Source organism: Embiotoca jacksoni, unplaced genomic scaffold (genome assembly GCF_022577435.1).
Source record: "Embiotoca jacksoni isolate LCO1_2020_lvr unplaced genomic scaffold, fEmbJac1.0.p SCAF_12, whole genome shotgun sequence".
In the NCBI taxonomy this organism is placed as follows: domain Eukaryota; kingdom Metazoa; phylum Chordata; class Actinopteri; family Embiotocidae; genus Embiotoca; species Embiotoca jacksoni.
Genome location: NW_027185252.1, coordinates 14,064,542 through 14,090,591, shown reverse-complemented (window position 1 = coordinate 14,090,591; position 26,050 = coordinate 14,064,542). Strand labels below are relative to the sequence as shown.

The following is a 26,050-nucleotide window of genomic DNA, read 5'->3' as shown; positions in this document are numbered from 1 at the left end:
TGCCTGCATTTTAAGTTGTAAACAGAACTGTAGAGCAGCAGCGGATTTACCTTTTATTATATATATATATTCAGGATATATTAACATATTCACACATTCAGTATATCTATTTTTATATAAAATACTTGAAATTGATAACACATTGTCACATACAGTATATACAACATAAGTACCCATTACAGTGAGATAATTCAGTCAGATTGGTCATCTAAAAGGCTTCAAAAACATCACAATGAAACTGGTACACCATGTCTTTAATCATCAATGCTAGACCTTCAAGCTCTTTTTAAAACGCTGCACTTTACTGACAAAAATAATCATGGGGAGGAGTGCAAAGATCAAGATCAATGCAAGAACAAAGAAATTCAAGTGTTTTAAAGATACATTTTCATGTGCAGAAGCCATGTAACATTAAAATGACAAAAATTTCCCCCCAAAAAACCTGAATTAATGCAGAAACTTCAGAACAGGTCATAGTTTTCTCTGTCATTAGTGGAGTCCTTCTTTGCTCTGTCTGGGCTAGTTGGGATGCTCTTTTTCCACTGATCGCTGTGAAAGAGAGTTTTCAAGCTGTGCTGTTCATTACCGGCCGTTCAGTCCTTGATCAGACATTTGACAAGTGATTAATCAGGCAGGCAGCCTCAGTGGCGCAACTGAAAGTTAATTTCCACACTTCTGCATGCGGAGATGAATTTAAAGCATATGCAGACAGGGTAGCTGCCTTAGTCACGCTTTCAGGGTGACCCCCGCCCCTCACATTTGCGAGGATTACATCCAGTCTGACAGATCCACGCTTGTCTTTATCGTGCACCAGCATGCAGCGCACATCTGAGCGTTGACGAAGAGTTACGTCACGGAATTGGGGACGAAAGGGCGCCGTGGTGACAGAGTGTGGGGTCCGGTGAAAGAGAGCGTCCTCCCGCACCAGACCGAGGTGGGTATCTGTAAGTAAAAACTGGGCCAGATGCTCACTGTGGCTACTGGCGCTGATGTGCACCGCTACACTTGTGTAAAGTAAAAGTTTCACCTCTCCCAGAGTGATTGTTTCTTGATCCATGTTACAGTGAAGAAGATAAATCAGATCAGCGAGACTCTTCTGAAACTGACAGCAAACCCTTAAACCGACATCCAGCAGGAGGTCAGGTACAGAGACCTGCCAGTCCAGAGACATCTTCATCAAGTTTCCATGGAACAGTGGGTACTGAGATACTCGGCTGTCTCCAGGGCACACGACATCAAGGATGGCCCAGCACAGCTCTTTAGTATGCTTCTCGCTGTGGGTGTAGACACCTAAGATGCTCTCCTCTGTATTGCCCATCAAACGCAGACTGTGGCCTGCTAAGCTGACGTGAATCTCCTTCAGATGCAGCAAAGGGAGGCGATGGAACAAAACCAGGAGCCCAGAGTCAGCGGTCAGCGTATAGACGCCGGCTTCCATCAGGATCAGGAGGGCCGGCTGAGGCTCAGGTTGGCTGCATTTAGCCACATTCAGCCAATGGAGAGCAAGAATCTTCTGTGAGGTGAGCACTGAAATGGAGATGACAGACTGTAAGGCATCTATCATGTCTTGCATTGGCAGAGTTTTTAGATTCAAAAGGGAGTCAGGAAAATCTATCAGCGTTTGAATGACAGTTGGGACAGTCCTCGAGTTTTCCGATGCCTGATTGCCGTCGTCAGGCGCATCGGTAACCTCTGTTTTACTCATGTGTTTTAGTGGCAGCAGTTCTGTAATACGTTTTTCTCCTCGTTTTACATGACTATCAGCTGTGTCTTGTTCTTTTGGTGACTGCCCATCCCTGATGGTCCTCTTCCTTTTCCAGGTATCCTCTGGCAGTCCTTCAGCCTTGCTCAAGGTTTGTGTTGGTGTCAGGACTGGTGGTTGTGTGTCGTCAGGATTAATGCAGCCCTGAATCATCTGAGCTGCCTCCTCAGGCTTAAAGTGTTGATTTATATCCATCTGGATGTGCTGTATCAGAGGCAGCTCTTTCACCATGGAAAAAATGTGACTATCCCTGAAAAGAGAGAAGACAAAGCTCCCTCTAACCATGGAGAGGACCTGGCTGTCCTTTACTACAGAAAGAACATTACTCTCCCTGACCAGAGAGACAACATGCCTGGACCAGCGGGCCCCGATAGGCTGTAATTTCACTTCCGTGACTTGCTGCAGTACTGTTGGAGAGCTCCATAGGAGACGTCCTGCATCCTGGACAATCCAAGAAACTCTGTTGAACAAAGAGCCCAGCCTGGAGTTTTGAACTGTGGCTGCTGCAGCCTCTGTCACACACACTCCTGGGATCTCCTCCAAACCTCCAGATTCATCCATCTCTCCACAGCTGAACTGGCCTTTGAAGGTGGTTTCTTTGGGTGGACAGCAGGCCGCCCGACTGCTGAGAGGCTTTCTGGCGAGCTGAGAATGAGCGCTGGTCTGTGGGAGGACCGACGTGGAGCTCGTTCTTCCACTGCTCTGCAGGTGGGACACGCTGCCTAATGAGCTCCCACCAGAGCCAGGTCTCCCCTTGTAGCAGTCAGTCACGACACCTTGGATCTCATTAGCATTCTCCTCTGGCTTCATGCCACATCCATCACCAGGGCCCAGGACAGTTGTCTGCTGGAGGCTGGCATTCCCTGGCCAAACCGCTCTCTTATATCGTGCAACTCCAACCCCACTCTGATCTTTCCTCGGCGGCCTCTCAGACATGAGCCACGGCTCTGATTTATGACACAAGTCCCTCTCCTGCTCCTGGCCATCCCTGGTGCTTACTCCACCCTGTAGCATGTCTCCATCCAACTCAAAACTAGTTTGAGGGACGCAGTATCTTCCAGGTATGGCCTAGTTTACATTGTGTGGGTAGATGAGAACAGGAAAATTATCAAGAGGAAATAAAACTTTGAAACATTTCAAGAATCCTGTCCTATGCTTTACTATAAATTAGAGCCACTGCTGTGAAGGAACTAAAATAACTTTCATTCAGCTCCTTTCCAAAACATACCTTTATTCATGTATTCAATTATATTTGAATACATGAATAGAAAAATGAAGTGAAGAATAAAATGGTACATTTATACAGAAACATTGAGGTTTTTTTTCACAAAATGAGTGCCATTTTCTTTGAAACCCCTAAAGGGGAGTGTAATAGGGTTTAAATATGCGCATAATAAACAAACATAACAAGCCATGGGAAAAGTATTTCATGGCTCATAAATATCTGTATTGGGCCTGGCTGGAGACGGGGTAGGTATTGACATTTGCTCTGTTTTGCAAACACAAAATAGAGTAGAACTGAAATTGCACAGTGGCAATACAGTGTCACACACACACAAAAAAACTGAAACTGCAGAACAAAGTCTAAATATATGTACAGTGCTTAAACTTCATTCAATTTCTTAAAAACAGTAGTCAGTCATATCTAATCTAATGCTCATAATACCAATGGCTTAATGACTGAATCCTTCTATTATCTTAATCAATAGTATTTGCTGTAACAGTACAATAAATACGAATACATACTGTAGCCATGAACTTCTTTGTTGGGGTAGATGTGAGACAAATGCTTGGTTTTTTTAACTCCGCTGCCTCTGTAGTCAGCACATCCGTTTGACTGAAACGGCTGAAGTGAAGATACACAATTAAAATAATACGTTTCACATTCTGTCAGAAACCAAAAACTGCATCTTGATAAGAGGTGAGAACACAATACAGCTGTGGTTAAATGCTTATACATGTTGCCAGGCTTTTCAAGAACAAATTCAATTATTTGCCGAGGTGAGACACTGGAGACTTCAAACCGTTTGCAGGCAATAGACATCACTGAAATAACCCCCGAACCCCTCCCTCACAAAAAACATCCATTAGATTTGAAAAGCAAACAGCCCAAATGGCTGGATGAGATTAGAGCCACTCTACTAGCTGTGAAATTAAATAGAATCTGTGCATGTTGATTTGAGGATTTACATACAATACTCAGCACTCTAGAGGGGAGAGCAGAAACCAAATATATAGCTCAGAATGATTTCTGACAGTAAACAGCAGCTTTGGCTGAGCTTTGTGTGCAGCAGCAGGTTGACGAAGGGAGAAAGCGGGAGCAGTAAAGCATTGACAACATCAACAAGAGGTACACGGTGCAGGTCCTGGTGACGATTAAAGGATTTTTGCAGATTCTGAGGATCAGTGCAGAGAATGTCCTGCACCCAGCAATGTTTGTCTGCTCACATAAAACACAGAGGAACACTGATCTGGGATTCACAGTCTGGGAAGCTGACCACATTTTCTTGATATCATTTATTCTAGTGCTCACATACAGAGGTTCACAGTGTTCTTGTTATGGTTTGACTGCATGAAGTTGGTACACGGCAACAGATTCATTATCACCACCACAGAGAACATAGTTCACCTCCCCTAACTCACCTCTCAGCCCCCTTACTACTTTCCTCTGCTGTCAGTTGATTTGGAACCCCACTGGTTTCCTTTGGAGCTCTTTTGATGTCCCGGTTGTATCATGTCAGGCTTTCCAGGATATGTTCCCCTCCCGCGTCCCACTGGTTGAGCTTCTCTTCCACCCTCCTAGTTATTGCATCATATAGGCACAACCACACAGAGACTTTATGAGACTTGCCACACACATAAGAAGTCCTACCTCGTTCCATATGCTCCCTCTAACACATCTCATTCCATATTGTCAAATATTTTTGGCTCAATCTGCAGCTGTGAAACTCAAACTCACATATTTGAAAGGGGCCTCTATAATGTTGACTAAAAAGAATGACTTCAAGTGATGCAGGAGCTCCCAGAGTGACACATGTTAACCAGTGTAAAGACACTATTTTGGAGATGTAAGCTCCATAGCAGCTTGTCAGCGGTCAGAGGAGGTAAAGGTGGTACGTGGCTTTGTGGCCAGAGATGGAGGATACTGAGAGGGTTATCAGATGAGAGACTTTCAGAGCATAGGTGGCCATTAAAAGCCGTGTGGGTCAAACATCGGTTGGCTGGCTGGATCGCAAGGCACTCAGACTCCAGAGTTTCTGGGTTTGAAATAGCTGAATTTCTACCTGGCTTCAACATAGTGCTGCACAGTCCATTTAATAAAGACTGAGTCGAACACAGTGAGACACCTTTTACATGGAGTTAGGAAGTCTTGTAGACAGTCATGGGTTTATACAAAGTACAAAAGCATGTGACCCTGCCTTAACAGACTTCTTCAAATGCCACATTAGGTGACAAAACTCATGCTTGCAGTGTTTGAACTTGAAATGTGATGCTGACAGAATATGATGTTGACTTGTTGCATCTGTGTTAGAACACTCGGAGAGAAACGGGAGAGTCTACACCTCGTGCTTAGAAGGTAGGTGAGGTGAGAGAATCTGTATTCAGCGGATAAATACAAGAATGTGAAGTGCTCCAATGCCCTCGGAGTCCGACTTTATGCCAATGCAGCTACCCTCATCCTGTCCTGACTGTCAACTCTCCAGAAACCCTGCGATCCAACTGATGTAGCAGATAATGGGAAGGTTGCTTTTGTTGCGATGGAGCACCTCCCCAAGCAGCTGCAGGTCAGTTCATTGATATCTTGTGTCACTCCCAGAGCTCAACAGAAATCCACAGCCAGCATTTGAATTCAAATTGTTTGCTCGTATTTACTGCTGAGGGTTATTTCCAAGATGATTGAGAAAAGTAAGATCAATTCCGTCCTTGCTGTGAGGGAGTTTTTACTCTGCAATCAACAAGCACAACAAGGACAGAATACATATGTGAGCAGTGGATGAAAAAGACCTTCCGTCACTGCCTTGTCGTCGGTGTTGAACAGATTGTGGTTTGGTGTTCAAGGTGAGAGGAAGCGAAGCAAAACTAAGCACAATGAATACATCATTTAATATTCTAAGGTGGTTGTTCAGTAAATTTGACACCTTAAGAGGAATCAAATAGTGTATTTTTCAATGTGCCTCTGCCATTTTTGGATGTTTTCTATTCTATTAAACACTCCCAACAGTTCTGCTGCTGATCTGCTAAAAACGCCTACAGTCTGCGTCCACTACTGACTCCCACTGACTGACCCTCTTCTCCCAGCAAACTGCTAAAGTAGCTGCTAAAAGCAGGGTTGTTGTACTCCTGTATATACCTGTGTATTCACCCTTTCATATCCAAATCAAACACCATCAGCCCGCCGGATCGGGAGAAGGGTCGCAGGTGTCAAGAGTAAAAGCAGCATTAATCACCTGACATTTTTTGGCCATACTGCAGCGAGAGGGAAATTACATGTCAGACAGCTCCACGTGCTGTAAAACATCAGGGTTAGCAGATCATGAGAGACCAGGGGTGGGTCTCAAATTGCTCACTACTTCAGCAGGTGGTGAATCGCCAGAGAGCGAATTGGATTTCAGACACTAATTCAATGAACACTGAGACACTGACAGATCAATGAACTGTCACACAATTCCAAGGCAGTGGCGGGGCATAAAGATGTCACATTACTATCATGTCTCTCAGGGCCTCGTATGTTATAGTGCGGTGCTGCTAATAAAATAACAGTGAAGTTTGATTCAGACTACAGAGTTGGCAGTGAAAATGTGCGAGTTTACTGATTTTATGCGATTAGAGGATCCTTTCAGTTATTCTGCTGAAACATGTTATGGTGAAAACTTGTCCACATGATCGTTTAACTGGCCTGAATTAATTCACCTCCATCCGATTTACCTATTACTTTATTACTTGCATCTGTGTCTATCAGTTGTGACAGCTGGCATTTCTTAATCCAGTTAATGTAAAATGTAAATTTGCATCTTTATGAGTTTAAAAACTTTGCCAGTACACTTTAACGTCACTGTTGTTTGACAAAAATACTCTCATATTAATAGGCTTGGAGTTTTTCAGAGCTTTCATATGTGTTACCCATTTTCATAATAACTTATAGGTATTTTTATCTAATGTGGCAAGATATTAGATATGAGGAGCTAAATGTACACAGAGGCAGCACTACTACCCAAAACAGCCCAGTACAAAATATGCAGACTTTACCTGCAACAAAACTAAACTGAGAATAAACAAATATTAGACTTTGTCTCTTACAATTATATCTTGTGTTTAAAAAGCTAAAGAGACATCACTTCCTCAATGAAATTGTCCAAAGTGGGCACCATTTTGATGTGTAGTCCATATATTTAAAAAAAAAAAAAAAACATTCAAAATCTAAAACTAAAAACTGCAAAACTTAAAAACAGTTTTAGAAAGAAAATTTGACCCGAGGCTCAAAATCTCCACCATCACAGCTGGTTAAAGCAAAAATACACATTGGGCCATGACTCTACCAAGTTCACACAAATCAACTGTCAAATAATCTTTGATAAAATGAGGGGAGGAAGAACCCCTCCAGGCGTTTGGACTGTACTCGGCTGAAAACAGACTACAAATTAGGACAGTGCCCCGGCCATGACTGATGACATTTTACAGGCAAGAATGCAGATTTAGAAAGGCCGAATGTGAAAAGATTGTGCTGCAAGTGTAGCAGAGAACAAGTCAAATGATGTAACTTACAATGAGCGCTTTACTTTTTTTTTTTTTTACAGTGCATTGTGGGTATTTTCAGGGGAGCTGAACTTGAGGTGTACTGCAGAGATTTTGAAAATGGGACACTGAGCAGTTCACTACCTACTGAACTGGGGGCCGTTTTGGGACATGCCCTTGGTTGTAGGAGACTCGCCTGCTGTGATTTCCACTGGCTCAGCATGAAGCACTGCAGAATGGCTTTTTGCATGTTCCCACCTCTCCTCACAGAAATGCTGCCGTGATTTATGGCTTTGATTTGGCCTCCATGCCTGATGAATGCTACTCAATAAGCAGGCACATTGTGGGGATTGAGGTGGACTGGGTACAGTTATGCTGGGGTCACGGAGTGCAGAGAGTCATTACACGTCTGCATAAGTCTTACCCTGGATTCTGCAGCATCGCCTTAGACGGATTCTCAGTAGATTTGGACGAGTCGGCCAAAGCCGGGCTGCTGGCACACAGCAGCCCACTCTGCAGACAACAGAATGAGACAGCACTGTGAAATGAAAATCTGTCTGAGTGTAAGAGATGAGTGGTGGATTTGCATTTGCACAATGGTTCAATTATGATATGTACACTATGCGTCATCTGTATTTGGGACAGTTTTTCACAAAACACAACAAGGCACATTCAAGAAATTGAACATTTGAGGAAATGTCAAAATCTAATATCTGATACATTAACATCCCTCCAAAAATGAGGGTAAACAATTTGAAACTAGCACGTATTGCAAAAAAAAAAGAAGAAAAAAAAAAAAGAGGGTTGTAGATTGTGACGGGTAAGAGAGCAGCTGAAACGTTCAACATCTTCCAGAGTTTTTTTTTTTTTTTTTTTTTTTTTAAATGTATCTTTAGCAGTTTCTGCATTTAGTAAAAATCTAAGAGGGAATGTTTTAAGATTTGCTTATATTCAGATACACCACATAAAAGCTAGTTACAGACTGCATCCTGGGTGTGCTAGCACACATTCAGACTAAGCGAACGAGGAGCTCTAGAGACCATCTCATTTAGAGTTGATGTTAAAAATGAATGCTAAAGACTCAGAAGAGCCACAGTGGGGCCGGGATGCCAGTACTTTAACTTGGCTGTAATACTGTGCTGTTTTCAATTATGCAAAGAGATGAAGACTGTCAAAAAATAGAGGTACAGCCTTGTGTATGAAATGGTGTTCAATTCTCACAACATGAAATGTTATGAAGAACAGGGTGCTTAAAGTTGCAGGCTTTATAGTCTGTTCACTGATGAGTTTCACATCTTCTCTCATTGCTCAAACAACTCCATTTTACTGAAAATGGATAGAAGATTGGAACTTTATCCTAAAATACAATGATTGTAATGAGCATTCACAAATTTATGTGCATATTTCTCAAAGCCAGTTACCTTATTTTATTGTGTTCACTTCTTTAACAAAGGCTTAAAAACACCGAGCTTGATCTTCAATTAGTATGAATCTGAAGCAATCATCCTCCTATTCTGTTTACTTGTCAACTGACAAACTCTAAGCTACATGTCGCGAGTTATTTTTTTTATAAATAGTAAAGGTGTGCTCTGTCCAACCCTCCCCTCAGAGAGATTTGAAAACCCCTCTTGCTACACCTTTCTGACTCAGGATTAGTGGAGGCTGCATCAGACTATTTCTGTAACTTTCTGAAACCAACAAATGCACTGGCTTTAAAGCTCTCTTTAGCTCTAGTTACATAAGTATGAGGCACTTTTGTGTGCACCTGAGCATAAAATTATGACCATCTTCCTGCCTGGGGAGAGTGTCTGAGAAAAGCGCAGTTATCCCCCATTTTAAACAGCCTTGTATCCACTTCTCATGACAGCTGACTTTTCACTTCACCTTCAGTTGTGGCCTGTGGGATCAGGTAGCAAACTCGGCTTTAACTTTCACACTGCCATAAAGCTAGAAGTGAAACATTCAGCCACCAGTGTTATGTATGTGCAGTGTCGTAACATCTCAGGGAATGGAAGCTTGTAACACTTTCAGAGAGCATTGTGGTAACCTGCTTCACTTGTGCTCCTCACACAGAGACTCAGACAGAATGGCTTTTTTTTTGCAGCTGCACCACTTTTTACCATTTTTATGACACATTTTACAAAACTGTATCTTTTTACTATTTGGTAGTTTTCAGTATATCTGATCCAAAGACATTTTTGGGAGTGTCTCTACAGCTGTACTTCAGAAACTGACTCACCTTCAGTCATACCATACAGATACGGGTATATTTAACATCAAAATCACCTTAAGTCTGTACACTTCTACGTGCCACTTTTAAAGATAAATGGACGTAGGGGTAATAATTAAGGTGTGGTGATCTGTCTTCACTAACAGAATTTGTTTGAGTTGATGTAAAATGAATCCTAATTACATTTGTAACTGGATGATGTGAGACAAAAAGATGTCAAATGGGGACAATGCTTTTTAGGGTTTATAAGACTGGACATTTCCTTGATGAAGGACATCAGTACAAATTTACTGATTAATATTAAATACATTACGCCAAAGCTCTCTATGAATAGATAAGAAAGGAAATATGCAAAGGATTATTGTGTCCTTTGAAGAGACATATTGTATCCTTTGGTTGAAATAACCATCATCAACACAGCAACAACAACTGTATTAGACTTACAATTTAGTTTTTTTAAGCAATATTTTGCAAATTTTAAATTATTTACTTAATTTTGCCTGGCACATACTGTATGTTGCTATTATTCCACTTATTTTTTGTTTTAAATTCAAATTAATCTGAAAAACCCTGGTTGCAGCATCCTAAGGAGGAAGGGTGCATTCACTCAAGCCGAATCTTGGCAAGACGCTGCACCTGGCCTCCTTTCAGGAACAGCAGAGCGCTTTTCTAACATTGAAACGAGTTCCACGGCTGTAGAGAGATTGTTCAAGATATTCAGCTCTGCTACTGTTTTGAGCCAATTAACAGAACAAAGAACTAGATTTTAATTCTAAACAAGCTCAAATCAAGCAGGAACCTGCTGAAAAGCTTGTAGTACTTCTTGCTCTGATCATAACGGAGCAGTGTGGATCCCAATGATGGTGTTGTGGCCCTTCTCGTGTGGAGTTTGAATGTGATTTCAATATGAGCATTGTTTATTGAAAGTAGCATTACAGCTGGTAGTTATGGCAACAATGTGCATGATGCTAATTTACCAAGAGAAAATACAGCTGAGGAAAGGTCTTTTCTGAAAGACGCTATTTCAGCTTAATAAAAATGTGAATAGTAAAAGAACACGATGGGATTTGTTTGCGGTGGTGTGGAGTCTAACCTTTACACGGCGCTTCTCTCTCAGCTGGGAAGCACCAGTTGGGTGGTTAAACCGGAGTATGGTTCCTCTTCCCAGCAGAATAATTGAACCTAGAGGGAAGCCAAGGAGGCAAAGCAAAAATAAGTAGCAAATTACCAACTCATCTACCATCATGAACTTTATTATTTGGAATAAATGCAGCACCAACCACTGAATTATGCATTAAATTATGAAAATGACTGGCACAGGCAAAATGCTCCACTTCAAGACAGACGGATACAAGCAACTGTAATCATGTCTGCCAGGAAACCTTCGGAGGCGTGTCACAGTATCTATAAGGTATAAAAAGGTGAAGAGACTTTGGCCATCGGAATCTTCCAGTCATTGTAGGAATGCAATGACCTGTCTGTGCACTGAACTTGAGAGAAACTTGACAAACAGCACAAAAGTTCACCAACAATTTTCTCTGCTAAAGTAAAATGAATGAATTGCCATGAGAAGCACAATCCCCAATGTGACTGGCAGTGGCCTCGACCAGGGGAGATGATTTACTGGAGAAAATGGTCCAAGGAAACTTGAGAGGACTTGTAAGGCTATAGAATTGAAGTGATATTAGGGTTTATATATCAGACTTGTGTTCATATGGCCATACCACAGATTTCCTCAAGGTCTCCTCTCCTTTCTCCTCCTCTACTCTCAGCACAGTAAATACTAATCTTGCCACCACTAATGAGTTCTGACGAGTGACAAAGCACCTGAGAGAGAAGCCTGTGATGGATTCCAGCTGCTGTTGGACTGAAAATTACTATCATTTGTTCAAGAAAATAGCTTCAGATGCAGCCGTTTCTGAAGGGGATATTGGATAAATTGAAATGGTTATAAAAGTGACTAGCGTGGCCGGGCCCGGCGCAGCCCGGTCCTGTGTGCAGTTTTTATCTCTCAAAAGCAAAGCAATGTGGATGAGGAGGCAGTGAAAGCTTCCAGACCCAGCAAGCAGGGCCTGCTCAGAGGGGCCGGAGTTTCAGTTTGGCTCGTCTCTATCCTTTGAAAGGTTAATGCTCTGGCCCACTTCAAACCTGTCGGCCCTATCAACTCCATCTGCCAATTAAATGGAGGGCTTGGGGCTTTGTCTGGAGCTTTGTCCGGGGCCTCTCGCCCTTCAAAATGTTTAGTAAGAGAAATGGCATCTGCCCTGTGGAGAGCCGTGTTCACAATCCACTCATGCCCTGAGTGTGCTGCTGTGGGAGAGCCAGGGACATAAAGTGGATTTCATTTGCAGATGTGATGCAGTGATCTCATAACTGCATTCAAAATGGATGAAAGTGCTGTTGGCTCAAAGTAGTGAAATAATTGTGAATCTGAGAAAGAAATCTTCATTATTACAGACATGCCTTTCTTCTTCTCCCTCTCCCCCCCTCCTCCTCCCCCCGTGTTCATTAATGAATATCAGGAGCAAATTAGATTTTGCAGAAATGCTTACCCTGAGCCAGCTGGCAGGGACGTGTGACCACAGAGCCATTGACTGAACACTGTGCACCATCCTGAGGGAACAGAGTCACGGTCCCGGCACGGTTTTCAAGCACACAATGTTCACCGACGAGCCCGGGCCGACGGAGCACTACAACACAATTATGAAAGTCTGGATAACGCAGCAGCCGGAAATATAGTGTAGCCAGTATTGTGTAGTCACCTTGACTCACCGATACCTTGACTGCATGATGCTTTGTCACTGCCAATCAAGGTTCTGCCCTCCTACAGTGAAGATTAAAAGATCATGATATAATATGGAAGCTCTTGTTTGACAAGCAGAGCCATAAAAAAGACGAACTGCACTATGGCTGCGAACAATTTCAGAAAGAATATAGAGTAATGTGGGGATTATATGACGTTCAAATGATCTATTCACTTTCAAATAATAGAGGATGATTCCAGTGCTGATCAGGTCTTCATCAATGCTGATCAGATGAGGTAAGTGGCAGTCCAGGACCACTCCACTCCCCTCCTTCCTCAGAGCCACCGTCTCCTCCTGTGGGGCACAGGAGAAGATACCGCGAGAAAAAGAAACGCATTCAATAGCCAGTAACCGTAATGGCACACAATATAAAATAAAAATGCTGACAGACATTTAATGGCAACCAGCAGAAAACTGAATTCTTTATGACTGCTCTTCCTCGCCTGAAGGCCAAGCAAAATAGCAGCATTCCCACCATGTGTCGCCATGAAGCAGCAGAGTGGCTAACGGCACAAGAGACCCCATAAATCATTCAGATTATTGTGGCGAGAGTCAAACTGTACATTGTGCTCAGAGAGTGAAACAGACGCAGTGCCATTTCTCACACACACACACACACACACACACACACACACACGCTCTACTATGCATGATTGCTTTTATTGAGCTATCGACATCGCTTGTTGCTATTAAAATACTATGGAGCTTGTAAAGTATGTCAACTTCAAACAGCAACAAACTTCAACTACTTTCATGTCATTTAACAACATGTCTGAAAGCAGCAATGTAAAGAAAGGCAAACTAAAGTGAATTCTTGCGCTTATCATTACTAAACCATTTCACAGGAGCATTTTCAATCTTTCCCCATAAAGTATGTGCCTGCACGTTAAATCTCAAATCAAATGATGAAAAACTTAACAATGTATATATTTCCCAAGTAAGTTATCAATTGTTCCTGTGCTATAGTGACACATATAGCCACAATAGTTAGTCCACAGCCCAAAAGTAATGTCTATAAAAAACCCATGCTTGTCCAGAAATCCCTGCTAAATAATGTATTATGGTGTAATGCTATTACAGCACCTCTCTATAGAAATCCGACAAGACGTAGAGAAATTGATTTAATCCTTGAAAATCATTTCTAAAGCACAGCAAAGCTACACTTATACGGCTGATCTGCTTCATATACCGCTTCACTGCCCCCAACAATTGTTGCTAAAGAAATGTGTCAGCATGACTCATACCGCCATATGGTATACGTGTCTGTCAAGGGAGCAATATTCATTTAACTTTGTATTAAATGTCATTTTTTGTAATTCCATTCATAATCTTGACTAAAAAAGTATGAGTTAAGCTTCATAAAAGACGAGACATGCTGCAGATAGAATAACTTCATTGAGCAGTTAATTTGCAAATTATGAAACAGAAAATGAGACATTAAGCCTCAGATGACCTGCAGGTTCATGCGACACGCCGAGTTAAGCCATAAAGAAAAACTTCACACTCTAGGCGAGTGTTTAAGGCTGGTGACCTTTTCCTCCCAGGGTGATGGCTGGGACTGTTCAATAACCCGGAGTCTTCCCGTGTACGAGTGGCCCTATCAGGAGTATTCTTCTGTTAAGCTGGTAGACTAATGCCTCACATTGCCATGGATTATCAAAAGTACCTCCCCAAGAGGCAAAGCAGAACATCTCCCACATGGAGGAAACACTCTGCATAAACTAGTTCCCCTCGCTTCCAGCCTCCTCTTCCTCTTCCTGCTGCTCCGTCGTATAGATTAGACTGTGAAGTGAGAGACGTGTCCACCAACAGCACCACCTCACTCATTGGCAGCTGTGAAATGGGAGAAATCCTTTATTCTAATGAAGAAGGAAAAGGCATCGACCACAGCCCCTGTACTTAATTAAAAGGGATTTTTCACAGACTTCATTAGAGGTGAGGAGCAGCCTGGCAGATTAATGCACTCTGTCACTTTCCTCAGACACCAGGAACAGATGAGATCCTCCTATTCTCTCTTCACATTTACACACATTACATTACAGAGAAAGTTGCTCCTCACCGTACCCAGTCACTCAGCAGTCCGTGTGTGTGCGCAGTGACGACAAAAAAAAGTATGCTTTCAGATGGAGGCAGCTGGTGAACATACTGTAATTAACTGTGGCCTGGACCAGCAGCCAGACTTGGGAAGCATTTAGGCTTCCATTAAAAGCCATCATTTGTAGTTGGGCAGAATTTTAATGGATTTTTTTTCAGCACTTTGACAGTTCAGGTTTCCAACATGGGTAATGTGCATTTCAAAACACATGCCATACTAAGCCAAACAATCATGTTTCCTGACTGCCCATCACCCTTGTCAAGTGAAACAACTTACTAAGTGAACAGATTAAGTACTGAATTCAGAACAAAATAAAAACTTCTGTACATTTGAATTACTGCACTACATTAAAAACATTAATTTCCTTAAAAGAGCTGAATTTATAACCCCGATTGCTGGTCGTTATAAAAGTTAAAATTACTATCATGTAAAGGGAAGGCAATTACATGGCCAGCTTTCAAAATGGCAGGAATCCTTTAGTTTGCGGTGAGTCAGTGATACACTTGTACCAGTCATTTCGTTTTCATAATCATGCTTTTACAGCAGAATCTCAACAAGAAAATTGTTGTCCTAGTTTGTTGTGTAATTAACTTGATTCATTCCAGCCATCAGCATGGTAGCGAAAGAAAACACGATTCAACCGAATAAATGCTCTTCTGGGCTCCTAATCAGTCAACAAAATTATCAATTTACATTGCAACTCACATCGCTTAATAGTTGTAATCTTGCAGAGATGGAAAATATATGCTGATTCTTTACAGATTCTTACTATTTGGATCACTAATTTATTTACTTAAAGAATGTGTGAAAATCAACTGGACTGTTACCTTCCTAATATGTAAAGTACAGTTGATTCACTATCCAAGCAAGGAGTCACTAACATGTGTTGCTACATGAGCTCAAAATGTGGCCAAATAATAACTAATTTTTATTAATTAAGACAAAATGTCAGTTTGTTTTTGAGCCAGTATCTGTGAGTGGAGAAAGGCTGCTGTTAAGAAAATGTAAAGGTCATGAAATGTTATAATGAATATGATGGATAACTGCTGACACTATGAGTTAAATTGACATTAAACAGAGCAAAGCTCAGAGCACTCAGAGCTTCGTGTTACACCGTTGTGCTGATTGCAGCGTGTTTGGGAAATGCAAACACTACAGGATCAAAGAAGAAGCTGTGATTCATTTAATCTTACTGAAATGGAGGTTCCTCCCACCAAACGGTGTTATAAGAGGACCTGAAAGGTTGGCTGGAGGAGAGGAATGCAGCTCCACTCATGACGTGGTTGAAAGAGATTCAACTAAATCTGTTTGTTTTTTTTAAATATTTTAAATACATCTCGCTCTATATTTTTATATATTTCAATTATATCCTACGTCTCTCTTTACATATATTGATTAGATACACACACACACACACACACACACACACACTAGAACATCACTTTACTTTACCCTCTTCCTGCCTTTTTGTTCTCTCAATCTGTTGCCGCTTCTGTCTGGTAAGAGGCTGCTCTGGAATCCATCTCATATTAATTACTTTCTCTTTCCCACATGCCCTGTAACCAATCTGGGAAGCTGACGATGAATAACTTTGCATTCTAAATCTGCTTTGAATACAGAATTCAAAATTCTGTTTACACCGCTCTTGGTCAACTTCCCTCCTTACGGCCCAAGCGGAAAATTTTACCCAGCTTTCAGCAACAGCAGAAACTGAATTAAATACAAAATTTATGGGACTTTGAGAGTAGCGAAGACAGTTCCTAATTTAAAAAACACATGTTGGAGCTGGAGAACATGTGCTATGTACTCTGTATAACACCATACACTCAAGTATTGAGGCTGGATCAGAACCATTCTTTTCAAACAACACATGTTGAAAGCAATCTGCTAAAAAACAAATCCAGTTCAATAAATTCCACCTCTTCGATGAGGCTTTTGTTCGTCAAGTATCTGCTGAATGTTAAAACTTTAAATTGGGGCTGGATGTGCTTCTCTGAGTAAAACCTGCATGTCTGTGCAGCATTCCCTTCAGGACACTTATCATTTTTTACCTGGGCAGAATGCAAATGCACAAGACGACGAATGTCAAATCCATACAGGCATTTACCAAACACTTAAGACTTTCAGTGGCCTTTTCACCTCGGTGTCACTGTATCATGCATAGCAACGGATGTGTCGACACGGATGGGCACGGTTCTAAATAAGACATGTTTTTCAGCTCTGCCGGTAGAGATGGTTGATGTTGCCTCTGAACATAAAGTCACCACCACTTGAAAATGCAAACAGATTTACAACACGGTGACTTTAATTAATATGCCGGACAGTCAGAGACAAAAGTGCCATATGTCAATAATCAAGACCTCTTAATTAGGAGCTGTGACAGCAGCTAATGAGTTCCAATACACGCCCACGAATAAAGGGCTGTCAAACCACAAAATGTCAACCGCTAACTACCATACAGAGCAGAATGTTAATTGTCCAACATACACGTGTCTAGGTGACATTCATGTATATGGTATCTAAAATCGTAGACAGGGTCTTCTACAATGTGGCTTCACAAAGCCTGCAGACCTTTTTCTCTGCTGGCTGCTGCGTGTCAGAAACACAATAATTTATTCAGACAACTTTCAAAGTCGACATCAACACAATAGTTTAGCGTCATGCAAAAACCGCTAGAAACAATGTACTACGAGCATGAATAATGATGCAGACAAGAAGTCACTGCATACTTTTCATGACTGGCACGCTTCACCGTTCAATGCATAATGCAACAGGCTACTTGGCTGAATACGATGAGTCCCAAACAAATGACATTTGGTGTTATTTGGGAGGTTAGGCACAAATTCAACAGAGAAGTGTTCAGTGTGAATTGAAAGGGGTTGGCAACATTGGCATTTTTGTTGCACCTTGGGGTCTTTAGAGGATGCTGCCACCCTATCCCTGCCTCAGAGAAGCCATGCTGGATCAAAGGAGATGACATGTCTGTTTCTTTTCTCTTTGTCAGGCTCCTCAAACACTGTCACACAATAACTTCATAATCATTACAAGAACTCTGCTTTTGGATGCCATTTAAATCCAAGAAGAGGGAAAATTAAACTTAAATGCCAGGTTGATTTCACTCTCATTGCCCTTTTCACTGCATGCAGTGGCTGTTCACAAGACTTACAGTGACACCACCTGGCAGGATGTCTTTACTGCAAGCAACAACATCCACAAAAACTGCTTCTGGGAGCCTGTGGCTTTGTGGACGGATACTGGTAAAAACAATTAAGAAAATCTCCACAAACTATGTCCTCAGAGCCCTTCTTTCGTATTTGTAGCAAATACGAGGGTCCAAATGGCACATCGTTCTTCACACAATTTAGGATGACATATAACAAATTTCAAATTTGGGCATAAAAAACAAGATACACAACAAAAATGTGAGCAACAAGAACACCTAAAAAACTACTGCAAAATGAGTTTCTGTTTTATTCTGAAATGTTGAAATAACTAAATATGCAAAAGAAAAAAAAAATTCAGGACTCCTAGTTTTCTTTATGATAATATCTGATTAATGAAAGAGCTACAATAAACTCAGTCATTAGAACAGTGCAGGTCATCAAGCAGTTCTCTCCAGTCGTCTTATCCTCATGTTCAAGAATCCAACATACTGTGCCGGCTTTTGTCAGTAAAACCAACCCATGCTAAATTGGCTCCAGGATATTTACGCAGGAGCTCACATGTAAATGGTTAAAAAAAAAAAAAAAAAAAAAAAAAAAAAAAATGTAAATCACTGTTGTACCTGCAGAATACTCTGAGTCTCTCTCCATTTGCTGGTCCACTCCTTGGTCAGTGTTACAACCTTCAGGGGAACAGCAGAAACAAAAGGTCTATTATTTACTGAGGATAACATCAAAACATGAACATCTCTTCTGCATTTGGATGAGAATGACTCACCTTTGCCTCATTCTGACGCAGCTCCTCCTCTACCGTCACACAGGAAGACAGCTCCCCATGGAGAACCTGGGGTCGTGATGAAAACACAACCCAAACCTTTAATATAACATTTGTATAAGAGATGTTTTATGTGAGCTTGAACACAAGCAGGACCTGAGTGGCTTCTTCTAGTAGTCTGTGGAGCATGGTAACCTCTTCCTGCAGCTCTCTGATCACCTTCACGCTGCCATCTTCATTCACCGTGGGAGAGTTCACAATGTTTTTAGCTCGGCTGGCGTAGCGCAAAGTGCACAGGGTCTCAATGTAGTTCACATCAGCAGGAGAAATGGCTGCCATGAGAGTTCACCATGAAGGAAAGCAAACATGTTCAGGAAAAGTGATGAGATAAAACAAGAAAAACAAACAGGGGAGATTCAGGACCTTCTTCCATTTTCAAGAAGAAGAGGTAAGAATAAAACAATGACAAACAGCCTCTGAAAACAGCCTGAAATATCTTTGTTTTACATACTTGCTATCATAGTTGTTACAGCGTTTCCACCCAGGCTGTCTTTTAGCAGCCATGTCAGCACAGAGTCTCTGTAAGGAATGAAGATCTGCTTCTTTTTTGTCGACTGTGCTCCCACGCTCAGGTCAGCTGAGAGGTCACACAGAAAGAAAATGTGCCACCAAGTTATAAAACGTTTTATCTGAACGCTCTGCAGATCCATTTTGGAAACAACAGGGCCATTGCTCTAAATTAAACCTTAAAAAAGGCCTCAAGTTTACAAATACATTCAACAGCGAGTTTAATTCCAGCCATAGTCAGGAAAAAACTATTTGTAGTTAAACCAAAAATGCTAAAAGGAAACCACTCCACTGTTTTATTTTGAAATAGTGATTCCATGTCAAACTAAATTATTACCCTCACATCGAATACAGTCAATATTCACCATCAGTTATTGATCTGACTTGCGCAATACTACATAACGTAAAGCCTTTACCCAGAGCTGAGATCACACTGCCCAAGGTGACCAGGGATTTATTAATGTTGGCTCCCTCCTTCAGCCAGGTGCCTGTGGTGCGCGTGGCATTAGCTCTCTCGCTGCCTGCCAGGTCTACCAGGTGGATCTTACTCAGTGTCTCGCGTGGTAACTCTGCATCAAACCATGCCTGTAGGATAAGAAAACACTGCTGAGCAATACTTGTTTACTTCAAAAGAGGCAACATCACAGGAATAGGTGGACGTATACAGTAGGTGGCATCATCACAAAGGTTCTCCTTACACAAAATGAATAAACTGAGCTGAATAGAGCTCTCAAGGGATGGTCTTTGACAACATCGAGAGTTTTAACGGAAAGCTTACATTTAATTCATTTTAAACCCAGCATGAGACCTGGAATCACAGATGTTTAAGCACTGCACTTCACCTGAGTGAACATGATGGTGAAGATGGCGTGGGAACGGCTGCTGAAGTCATTCATGCCCGTGCCGGCTGTGGTGCGGTTGGCATTTCCAAGAACAATCAGCTCCTCCATGTCTGTGTAGTTGTGTACCAAGTGCTTGGATAGATCTGCATGAGTTGTAGTTTTCTGTATAAAACTTTTACTTTTTATAGAAACTCAGCTATGATAGACATGAAAGGGAGAATAAAACCCTGTCTTACTCTCTACATAGGGTCCATCTCTGGGGTGCTCCCTCACTCTCAAGCTTCCAACATCGGTGAGTATTGTTCTCTTCTTGAGAAGGTCCTGCACACGTTCATTGTAGATCTCCAGATAGCTGGTGTCAAGATAGAAAACTGAAATTTAATCAAGGGTTTAACATGAAGCCACTAAGACACAAATTTATGAGGAGTTTCATTGTTAATATGTGAATGGAACAGCACCAAATGTGGGCAAAACAATGTCTACTATGAAAAGAGATGCACAGCAGGTTTAAAACCAAATTATTGTTCTTGCATTGTTCTTCTGGTATTGGCAATGAATAAACAAACATGCAAAGTGCGTTTGGCAGAGCACTTCAATCAAAACTACAGGCTGTGTGTGTGCAAGAAGCAAAAGGACTAGTGAGTGGCTGATTGAAAAACAATGCAAGGCAAGGAGCAATTAGGCTTTACGAGAGCGTGACAGTAAGACAATGGCAGGGAGCGTGTCCTCTGGATGTAGCCATGCATGCTGTATTCTGACACAGAATTCAAACAGGTTAAAATATTCAATGCTTTCTAAATGACGAGATGCAAAACAAAAACAAGAACGATTATTAAAGCAAGTTGCACGTGATTCCAAATACCTCCTCGCTCACTTTCTAACAAAAATTAAATTTATGACAGTTTTGGAAGGAAACTTTCAGCTTCCTCCTCAACAAACACAACCAAGACAAAGAGCAGTCGAGGATTTTAGGAGAAAGAAAAACTGCAGTCCTCATTCTCATCAAAGGGCAAGACGTCCAGCCTTACAACATGAAAAAACTGACAAGCAGAAGCCCACAATATTTTTCTACGAAAGATTATTTTTTTTAAACTATTTTGCAAACAGGTTAATAAAAGGAATTGTACACATATTGTACTTGAACATCCGTTTTGTAATTGCTCAAAACCATAAAGTCATGCACCTTAAAAACAACTGTTGAGAATTTGAAGCATCAGAAAGTTATAAACTACTACATGAAACCATACACAGCTGTGGTCACTAAACATATGCTGAGCCATTAAAGAAATGCCAAAGCATCTCTAATAATTACCATCCCTGACAAAAAAAAAAAAAAAAAAAAAGCGTTTCCTGTACAGTGACACTTTGATTTCACCAATGATCATTTTTTGACAAAATATCCCCTGAAGAAATACAATACAAATGTGTTACTCGTCAAAAATTATCCCTCAGTCATTTTCAAGCTGTTCATTATTTCTAAAGCAAGGCAATGCAGAGCCAGTCAAATAAAACTCAATTCTAGAGTTCAATTAAACCCAAATAATGTGCCAGCAGCAAACATGAAACCAGATGGCGAAATAATGGTTTCACAGTTGCTTGATAGGCTTAAAATCCTCAATTTTATCTCCTGATAATAATCATTAGGAGAAGAGATGGCACATGAAACAGATATTGTGATGAGACTAGATATCATCTGGGATTTTTAATATTATTTGATTATAGTAATAAAGCCTTAATGTTGTCTATTTCTGGTTTTAAAGAGATGCATTAGAGTCAGGTCAGAATATTTTCTGAAGTTATATGACTGTTCGTGCCAAGTGAAATGAACAATGAATGCCTTTACCCGCTTGACCATCATATTTAAATCAATATTAAGTTCGCAACCCAGCCACAAGGTTGAATATTTTATGAACGTACCAAAAATTACAACCATCAAATTATCAATGAGGTTTTAGTGTCTATCTTTTCCTTTAAGTGCAAAGCTTTTCATGTCTAGCTGCACTGCAGTGCTCCTATAGTGCAAAACACATTAAAAAACCAACAGAGAACAACTCATTAACGATAAATGGTATTATCTTTGTCATGCTTTTCCACTCTTAATTCTGGTTTGAGTTACCTTCAGCTAAAAGAAGTAGGAACCAGTACAAAGTAAACTTGTTTTTTTCTTTGTGTGTACTTCTTTTGAGAGGTCACAGTGTCTCTGATATTCTGAAAATAAGGTGTACTTGTCCTTGTTTCATGGGTATAAAGAGATAAATGTCCTTCCTGCTATTCTAATATGACAATCATTTCTACAAGTCAATTGAAGTTACAACATTATCATATTGACAAGTCATTAATCCTGCCATTAAAAGATCTGTGGTGGCAGTATAAAAATCACCAGGTTCCCTTCTGTCTTTTAGCAGTATTAGTACCGCTTCAGTATTTTGGTATAGTTTTACTATGTTTTAATATATAGTACAAGAATAGTAAAGCATCAACTCAACACAAACGACAATAGCTTTAGATTCAGCGCTGACTATTCCATTAATTCATTTTCTTTCCCAGCTCATCTGTTTAGTCTCAAAAAAAAATTCAAAACTATTGAAGATGGCATTTCTCATTGGGTTTTTTTGTTTTGTTTTTTAAAGAGTTCCATGTTAATATATATGAACCCTTCTTTGGCATCACTTTATTGACTCTCAAACATTAAACGTGTTAGTTTGTGAATATTTTCTGCCTGAGGATGCCAGCTTTGCCTCCCAGAGCTGCTGCTTCATGCTGCTGTCCATTGTCACATCTTCCTTTTAAATATATTCTGCAGGTAGAGTAGATGTCATGGGATGATGGTGGCCACTCTGTGATGTTTTTCTCCTTTTATTGCCATAGCAACCTGGAGGTCGGTGCTGTTTTTGTGCAGCCAAGAATGATGTGTTAGCCTGCATGAAAATAGCTTTTCTTCCAACAAAAAACATTCTTCTTTTTATACCATGCCAGGAAATGGAAACTCCACATATCTGTGAAGGTCTTTTTGAGACCCTCAGGAATCCTAAAGGGATCTACTTTTTCATTTCCCAGTTTTCCAGCCTACATTTTCACTCTGTCCACTTCCAGCTGACCTTGTTGGAACTGATGATCACGCCTCAGTTTTAATAAAATATTGTTGAATTTCATGCTTTTAGAAAAAACATGCACTATTCTGCTTTTGCCATCTTCAGAGCTTTCTTGCTCTCACATACTGCACGACAACTGACTCGCTCAAGTGTGTTTCCTGTTATCACCTAGGAAACTAGTTAACAGTCCTGACTGAGACTGATGCCTAATATAGAGGATGATATGAGGAATCACGTAAACAAAAACTTTCAATGTAAAACTAAATGTTTATTTTTGCTGAAATGTCACTTGCATATGAATCTACAACACAGAGAAATGCTTTCATGAACATATTACATATCCTGAAAAATGTTCCTGTTTTAAAGTTTTATGAGCAAGCCAAAACCTCATGTGGGACTTACTTACTGTGTTTCTCTCCATAATATTGTGAGGTCCTTTTGTGCCCTGAGATGACTGGTATTGTGATTTGGTGCTTCATAAATAAATAAATAAAACTGAACTGAATTGTTGATAGAGGATGATGGTCCCTTACCTGACCTCCGTATGAAATGACACACCATCACTCTTGCTTCTATGAGATATCTCCAGGAACAAGCCTTCACAGATCCGTGGGATTAAACCTTTATCTTCCTGACACATTGAAAAGGAGGAACTATTTCATTTAGAGCCCTTACTACACAAAAATGATAGTGTCCTTAAAAATGACAATTACATTTTAGTGCAATTATGTTCCCTTAATTTGGGTGTCTAAGCTAAGCCGTAACTACAACTCCGTAAATGCTAAGACTGCTGAACAACGCAAACAACCGCTCATCTGATATAGAGTTACTGAAGCATAGAAGCAATTCCAGTCTGAGCAGCATGCCCTCTTGTTTTAATTACAAAGTAACAGATAGTAAGCATTAAGAGCCATATATAATTATCTGAGATGTTGACAGCAGCTCTGCTGATGACCTTGCACAAGTCTCCTGGTAGACAAGCAGAAACCTCACTGGTAATGTGAAATTTCCTTTGCTGTGCAAGGTGAGGAGAGGAAATCTGTGGGATGCTGCCCTCATCAAATTTTCTGATTAGTGGGGGAGAAACAAACATGTCTGATGAGGCTGCCATCAGTCAGTTTATAATGTGAGAAGTCAGTGCTGTGTGCTCTCTGGGTTAGCATTTCTGGGATATTCAGCAATCTAAGCTCTACAGCTTTGTTGATACTGTGTCATCCTGCGTGTCCTTGATGATTGTGGGGCTAATTTACAGGCCACATTTCGCAAGCACATTGAAAATGGCCAATGAATGTTAATGTAAAGCTACCTTTTAAATCCACCCTTCACTTTCTGAAATGTCTTTCAGTCATTGTTACATCTCTTAGATGCTTGACCTTCACTTTGCAGATTGACGCATGTTCAGAGTCTAGACACCAGAAGGCTGTTTTCAAATTCTTCAGCAGAAAGTGGCCAGTAAAAAGCTGAAATATGGGGCATGTAAATGCAAAAGTGACAACTAGTTTGGAGGTCAATCCTGGTCCAATAAGCAACTTAGCAAGCTTGCATTGCCTGCCACTTACAGATCTTACAGTGATGTATTTAATGATGAAAAATGACAACATCGACAGAGTAGGAATTTTTCCCATGAGGGAATAGGGTGTAAATGTAATTTTAAGAGATCTTAACGGGGTAATTCAACTTTTTTTAATTAAAGATAATAATCATTTTCACAGCAGAATATTTTTTATCTACCTTCCAACATGTCTAAAGGGGATTTTTATAATGAATTATAAACTGCACTTTAACTTTAGAAAAAATAATGCTCAAGAGAAAGAGATAAGAAAAGGCCTTACTTTATTAGCCATCATGGTGTAGGATTTCCCTGAGCCTGTTTGGCCATAGGCAAACAAGCAGGCATTGAAACCCTTGAATGCAGCTTTCAGGACATCAGAACCCAAGTCTTGAAAAATCTGAGGACAGCAGAGAAAGCATATCAGGTAAAAAAAAACAAAAAAAAAAACAATGCAAGCACATAAGAGTCTGACACAGAAAATAAAACCATTGTTCTGCACTACAAGACAAAACAGGCTATACTCAAAAGGTTTAAAGAGATCAAAGGACAAATACAGATACCCTCTCCTGGGATGCAAATGTGGGGCTTCCTCTGTCAGACGAGTCATATGAGAAGTCGTATGAAAAGCTTTTCCCTCCGTCCTTCTGCTCGTCCACTCGAACAGAAGAAGGCTACAATTTCAAATGCACGTTTACTACCAAACTTCATTAACTCCAGTCGAGTGCATTTTGTGTGAATATACCTTACGGATGGATGTTGTGTTCCCCTTCATATGAATTACCACCTTCGATGATAACTGCTTTTCTCTATTTTAAAAAAAAAAAAAAAAAAAAAAAAAAAGTGAAGTGGCATAGTGATCATTTTGAAAGCATGGGGGGTAAATAAAAGCAGTCACTCTACCTACCTTTTGTTCAGTGGACGGACTCGGACTGCTACTCGCACCGAGGACATTATTATTGAGAAAAAAGAAGAAAAAAAATCAAGACAGAAAGTTCAACCACCCTGTTTTCTCCTCACAAAGAAAGAAACAGTCCGCGTGAGCATCAGTGCGTCCCCTAATTATCACACCTGTCCCCACTTTCTCCACGCACAGCACAAACTAACGGCAGGATGTATCTCAAACTTTCATACAGCTCATACTCTCATACTCTCTCTCGAAATTACGATTATGGAGACTCGACCAAACTTTATACATTAAAAATATATCGATGTATTTATTATGAGTACGTAATATAAGGGCAAACAAGTTTCAGAAGAAGAGGGAATGCGGTTTCCGATTCTTTCCATGCCACGTGAATGCTGCAGTTCAGTCAATATCAATTTCCATTTTATTTATTTTTTATAGAGGGATATGTTACTGGTTTACACTCCAATACAGTAGGTGGCGGTAATGCACCTTTCGCTGGATGCCATCCGCCATAAAACTTAAAAGAAGAA

The 26,050-nt window shown here is 40.7% G+C and overlaps 1 protein-coding gene across 1 annotated transcript; it reads right to left on the bottom strand.

The window, feature by feature from the left end:
• Window positions 1–95: 95 nt before the first annotated feature.
• kif16bb (kinesin family member 16Bb) lies at window positions 96–25,601 on the bottom strand. Its single transcript, XM_069144120.1, has 20 exons — window positions 25,518–25,601; window positions 25,356–25,419; window positions 25,174–25,284; window positions 24,894–25,010; window positions 23,595–23,692; window positions 20,206–20,321; window positions 19,970–20,112; window positions 19,544–19,712; window positions 19,072–19,197; window positions 18,717–18,892; window positions 18,564–18,629; window positions 18,409–18,468; window positions 12,704–12,823; window positions 12,498–12,549; window positions 12,278–12,415; window positions 10,819–10,907; window positions 7,920–8,008; window positions 4,406–4,495; window positions 3,509–3,608; window positions 96–2,830 (listed from the first exon to the last, which is right to left on the bottom strand). Exons 1-20 carry the CDS (start codon window positions 25,562–25,564, stop codon window positions 605–607), a joined length of 4,197 nt encoding a protein of 1,398 aa, XP_069000221.1. The 5' UTR covers window positions 25,565–25,601; the 3' UTR covers window positions 96–604.
• Between the last annotated feature and the right edge of the window lie 449 nt (window positions 25,602–26,050).